Below are 6,411 nucleotides of genomic sequence, written 5' to 3' on the forward strand. Positions count from 1 at the left end.
CTCCGTCCCCGCAATAAAGGTGTGAGATGTCACCCTGGCAGGCCTTCCTCTTCCTCCTGGAAGATGTTTTTATTACGTTGACGGTTTCAAGGAAACTCCTGGACAGCAGCAACCTTGAGGAGGTATTCCGGCTCCTACTGTCCAGTAAAGCAGGAGAGGAACACAGTGTTCTCAAAACCCTCAGAGGGTTTTACACACTGACACAGAGATGGGTCTGACTTAACTGACTGTCACCCACAACAACATATTTACAGCCTCCACAACAATCTATTTTCAACCTCCACAACAAGATACTTACAACCTCCACAACAACATACTTACAACAACCACAACAACATAATTTACAACATTGACAAACAACCTATTTATAATCTCCACAACAACCTATTTATAACAACCACAACATAAGCTCAAAACAGTTCATGACCTTGGCAATATCAACCCCCCCCCCCCACACACACACACACACACACACACACATACACCCTCTCTCTCCCTCTCTCCAACTTCTAACTGCTCCCCCTGTTCCCCCCCCCCCTCCCTCTCTCCAACTTCTAACTGCTCCCCCCCCCCCCCTCCCTCCCTCCAACTTCTAACTGCTCCCCCTGTTCCCCCCCCCCCCTCCCTCCCTCCAACTTCTAACTGCTCCCCCTGTTCCCCCCCCCCCCCCTCCCTCCCTCCCTCCCTCCAACTTCTAACTGCTCCCCCTGTTGTCCAACTGCCCCTCATCTCTCTGGTTGTTCTTGTTCTTTATTCCTTTCTTTCCTCAAAAGTCAACGGAGAACAATCCTCCCCAGCCTCCACTGGTACACAGGGTGTCTCACTACACAAGCCTGTACCATTGTTGGCCTACCAAGGAGTGGAAGACTGAGGAGAATTGTCAGAGCCAGGGGGGGGGGGCGGAGGGGGGGCAAAGCCCAGATCTATCTACCACGTGCTAGTGGTTACCCTCAGCTCTCCCAGCTGATCTACTTTGTTCTCAGGGGCTTGGCGCTGGTTTGGCTAGGCTAGGCTACGCTACGCTAGGCTAGGCTTGGCTAGACTAGGCTAGGCTACGCTAGGCCAGGCCACCTCTACATCCTCTCACACCGGAGCTGTGTGTGAAGGGAACACACTCAGCAGTTTCCTGTTGGCCGGGAGCGGCGCGGTGACGGCGTGTAAGACGAGACGGGCGTCCGAGTGAAAGCTAAGCGGCGCCGGGGCGGGAGAGGCTCACCTTGGGGCCGTGTGCTGAGCCCAAGGGGTGACCATGACGATGGCAAAAACAGCAGGGGTCAGACAGGGTTTCCTCCCCGGAATAACAAACTTCAACTGAGATCAAAACAACGCAGAAGCCAGAGTAGAACAGTGGTGGCATAGTGATGGCAGGCACGTGGGCACACACGCACGCACGCACGTATACAGACACACACACACACACGTACACACGCACGTATACAGACACACACACACGTATACAGACACACACACACACACTCTCTGGTTTACTGCTTGTGCCCCTCTGATGTAATGCCCTCCGTCCTCTGTCTCTATGAAGTGATAGAACCTACAGATTCTGTTCGGGAGGTTTTTCATGGTGTATCTTTAGGAACCCGCCAGCTGATCCAACCCCACTGGGAGTTGCCGCATCTCGTGCGAAGTGGAAATTGTTTTTGTCGCTCCCCTATAAAGAGTGTGAAGCGTGAAGGATGAAAATCTGTGTATCTGGTTGCAGAGAGACGTCAAGCAGGTCACGGCAATCATCGCCTAGATTAAGCCACGCAAAACAAGCACACGGAGCTATATTCAGCCGTCTGAGGTAGAATCAAGTAGGTAGAATAGAGGTGGGTGTGTGTGTGAGTGTGTGTGTGTGTGTGTGTGTGTGTTTGTGTGTGTTAGAATATACAGAGGTAGAATATAGACCTTAGAAGAGTGGGTATATGAGAGGAAAAGGCTTCTGTTTTCTTCTTAACTTAGCTGTCTCTGTTTAAAGATTGCGTGTGGGTGGGAAATGCAGCAGCGGTCCACAAAATGCCAGTACCTTTGAATTACAAGTCTCTCGCTTTACTTCATCTGAACCACAGACTACCCTCACTTCAAACACCGTTCCCAAGGGAGACGAACTCCACAGACAGACAGGCGGAGGGGGCGTTTAAAAGAACACCGACTTCACAGGCCGGTGAACACACACTTTAAGACCCAACTATAGTACACAGTTGACAGTACACAGGTCCACAGTTGAAGACTGCAGAATGCACCGTCAGTGTTATACATTCACCTGCAGCAGCAGCAAGAGTGGAACATCTGCAAAGGTTTAGTCAGATTCTGTTTGCACTGGTTGTCAATGTACCATCTGTCTTGCAATAAAGAGTAAAGTAGAGAGTAAATTGTTCCTCTCCGTGGGCGTAGACGGAGCCTGAACAGCTGACTGAGTTCACGTGGCGTAGCGGGGATCTAATGGACAGCGCTTGAGTGAAGATGGGAGACAGAAATCTGTTCTCACACACACACACACACACACACACACGGATGAACGGACGGAGCAAACACAGGTTTATTGTTGCCGTGTCAACAGTCCACCTGCTGGGCTCCAGCCAGTTTGAACCTGTAGAGCCTGTGGTGCAGGAATTTGTCACAGGGACCCCTGTGTGTGTGTGTGTGTGTGTGTGTTTGTGTCTCTGCTTCACCAGTCCTTGTATTAGAATAATTGGTCCATATAATCCAAAACAAACACTTTTGCGTGAAGCCACTTTCACAAGTAAGCAAACACAAACTCACTGAGTAAAAACTCAAACAACCCCATTCACAAGACACAAAAGGGATGAAAAACACACACACGCGTGCGCGCGCACACACACACACACACACACACACACACACACACACACACACACACACACACACACACACACACACACACACACACACACACACACCCCACCCCACCCCACCCCACCCCACCCCACCCCACTAGCCCTGTAACCACAAGGTATCAAAGTTCTGTCCATAAGGAATGAATGGACGGGTCCTGGGCTTTGATCCCTACAGCTCTGAGCAATACACTGAAATAGGAGGCTGTAAGCTGTTTAACACCGCCTGTTCTCAAGTTCAGCAAATCTTGAACTTGGTATGTTAAGGGTTTCACTGAAAACAGTGCCTCTGGCTCACAAAGGCCAAGTAGGGCAGGTTTTACGACACAGATCAGGGGGGAGAGGAGCGATGGTGAGGTCCCACAGTAAGACACACAGCCTCATGGGCATGCTCCCACTGTCTGTCCCACAGTCAGACACACAGCCTCATGGGCATGCTCCCACTGTCTGTCCCACAGTAAGACACACAGCCTCATGGGTCATTCAATGGTTTTTCTTTATTTGTATTATTTTGTTTTTTATTACGGTCCCAGCGGGAATCAAACCCCACGACCTAAGTGTTGTTAGCGCCATGCTCTACCAACTGAGCCAGAGAGGACCTGTATGAAATCAAAAAGGTCTTCACGCCTTCAGAGGGTGTGTTACTGTTCCGTACTGAAGAGACTCGCTGTGGTGAACTGAAAACAGACCTAATAAATCGAGATGAGGGGATTATGAGACGGTAAAAGGTTCTAAGTGGATGATGGAACCTCTCCTCAGCAATGTCATCCACTTCACTATGGTAACTGAAGCCAATACTGCAGAAAAACAAGACAGAGAGAGAGAGAGAGGTGGGATAGAGAGAGAGAGAGAGAGAGAGAGGGAGAGAAAGAGAGAGAGGTGGGATAGAGAGAGAGAGAGAGAGAGAGAGGTGGGATAGAGAGAGAGAGAGAGAGAGAGGGAGAGGTGAGAGAGAGAGAGAGGGAGAGAGAGAGAGAGAGGTGGGATAGAGAGAGAGAGAGGGAGAGAGAGAGAGGGAGAGGTGAGAGAGAAGGAGAGGGAACGAGGGAGAGAGAAAGAAAGAGACTGGGGAAGAAGAGAGCGATAGAGATCAAGAGAAGGGGATAGAGAGAGACAAAGAGACAGGAGCAGGAAAGAGTGGTAGTGATAGAAGACTAGACAGCATGAGACAATGAGAGACCAGGTCTGAGAGATAAAGAGACAGGAGCAGGAAAGAGTGGTAGTGATAGAAGACCAGACAGCATGAGACAATGAGAGACCAAGTCTGAGAGATAAAGCTTCAGGGTTTTTCCCTGCTTTGTTTTCCATAAGGAGGAGAGAAGTCAAATCAAGTATACAGGGGCTGAGAACACTAAGGCCCTGAACGGGCAGCTGGCACGCACACGCACGCACGCACGCACGGTACCAAGTACCAACACACACTAACACACATGCACGCTCACATTCATCTGCAATACATACTCTTCAACCAATCAAAAGAGACACTCCCATTTTGCGATCCTTCCACGCGCACACACGCGCACGCGCACGCACACGCACACGCACACACACACGCACACACACGCACACCCACACACTGCAGCAAAGCCAATTACGAGGAGACCGGCAGCATATCTTCTTCACAATCGGCACATCGACAGCCCCGTCAGAGGAACAGGTGTCAGGGGTCAGGGGTCAGGGATCGAGCTTGAGTTTAGGCACAGGTTTCATTAGGTGTAAAGCTGCCTAACATCTATCTGAAGATGCCAGAACAATTGACTTAGAACGGTTATGGCAGAACACAGCCCTTTCTCACACACACACACACACACACACACACACACACACACACACACACACACACACACACACACACACACACACACACACACACACACACACACACACACACACACACAGGACGCATAACTTAAATGTTTACACTTGTTGCCACCATGTCAACATGCAAACAGGGCGAGATGGCGAGTCAAACCAGGAGTGGATATAAGTACATACCTTGTCAAACAGAGACTTCCATTGCTAAGACAAGGAAAGAGAGGGGGAGCAGGGAAGGGGAGTGGGGGGGGGAAAAGAGATAGAACGAGAGAGAGATAAAGAAAGAGTTTCAGAGAGAAAGGTGCCACTTAAAAGACAGACACACCTGTCATTAAGGCATGCAGGAGTGAGGAGGGCAGCAGGCACCAAGGCTTTCATTCATGTGATGAACGCATCGTAAACTAAACAATATAGACCATATGTAGACCCTTATGATTATGATCATCAGACAGTGATTATGGTCTATGAGGCTGATTGAGAGTACTCGTCATGATCTAGTCTAAATATATTTAAATGGTCTGCTGAACATGACAATATCAGAGAGACAAGTAAAGGGGAAACGTCTCCATTTGACACATTTCGCAATAGCAATGTTTAAAGCTGGCTTTTGCTTATGGAATTGAGAGTATGTCGGTGACGAGATGGGAGATGAATGTGCATCCAGACTTACGTCCTCTGGGGCCACGGGAAGGACATCTGTGCTCTCCAACACCTCTATCTCATCTCCCTCCGCGTTCGCAGCCACCGCGGGAGAGGAATTCAACGGCGCGTCCCGAGCCCCGTCCGGCATCGTCGGGTCGGGCTGCGCCTCTCAATCCACGGAGCGCTAAACGGAAAACTTCCTCAATAAGCCCATCCTCCGCTATTCGAGCCGAATGTAACTTTTCACAAATCCGTGTGCGCAAAAAAAATATCAAGTTAACCTGTTATCTCACGAACACATGGACATCTTCATTCCAAACCAAAATCCATGTTGTTGGGAATGGAAAAATTAGCCCACATACAATTGTATAACGTAGCCTATGACACGGATGAAATTAACATTACGGTTATTCCCAAATTCCACGAAGAAAATATAAATCTAGTCTCAATTCACACGCACAGTGGATGAGGAAAAGTTTAGTGCGAAGTTGATGTCCTTCGACTGCGCGTCTGCGCCACAGGCTCTGGTAACACTGAGTAGCCTAGAGGTGGTGGCCAACCCTCCTATTTCATACGATAGTCCACCTGCATTTGGTCCAGCTCTCCAGTCGCAGCGACACCGTCTTCCACTGCTATGAATAATGTTCATTGAGCCGGAGAGAGGCAGCAATACAAGTTTTTAGTTGAATGTCAGCGGCGCGTATACCATCCAATGTGACTAATCTGAAAACGAAATAGAATGAAATAGAAGTGCATAGCGATATATTAAAAAGCTATTGCCCACTGATATCACATATATAAGTCAGAGAGAGAAGAAGACGTCATTATTCACATGACAATGCAATATAGTATTCTAAAACAGATGTCTGACAGACTGCGCAAAAGCCTCATCAATACAGCTTTAAGGAATGTAATGACCGTCACTGACACCGTCCGAATAATTTCAAAGATGACACCCCTACCGCGAAGAGACGCGCAAGTGTACATTTTGGTGCGTCATTGTACCTAGCAGTTGTTTACCGCGTCGCAGCTCGGCCAGCTGCCCAACTCGGCTGTGCCTCGGCAGGCTTTAGGAACACACCGACTCCGCTGAGTTGGACCGCGT

The 6,411-nt window shown here is 49.2% G+C and overlaps 1 protein-coding gene across 1 annotated transcript in view; it reads right to left on the reverse strand.

Annotated features, from left to right (window-relative positions):
* rhbdl3 (rhomboid, veinlet-like 3) overlaps nucleotides 1-5,696 on the reverse strand; it is a 29,158-nt gene extending 23,462 nt beyond the window's left edge. Inside the window, exons 1-2 of the mRNA XM_083693416.1 lie at nucleotides 5,335-5,696; nucleotides 4,845-4,868 (exon numbers count right to left, since the gene is read on the reverse strand). Of these exons, the coding sequence (XP_083549542.1) occupies nucleotides 4,845-4,868; nucleotides 5,335-5,454 (144 nt within the window). The 5' untranslated portion in view covers nucleotides 5,455-5,696. The remainder of the gene's footprint in view (nucleotides 1-4,844; nucleotides 4,869-5,334) is intronic.
* Nucleotides 5,697-6,411: the final 715 nt, after the last annotated feature.

This window comes from Argentina silus (assembly GCF_951799395.1).
Source record: "Argentina silus genome assembly, chromosome: 22".
NCBI lineage: Eukaryota > Metazoa > Chordata > Actinopteri > Argentiniformes > Argentinidae > Argentina > Argentina silus.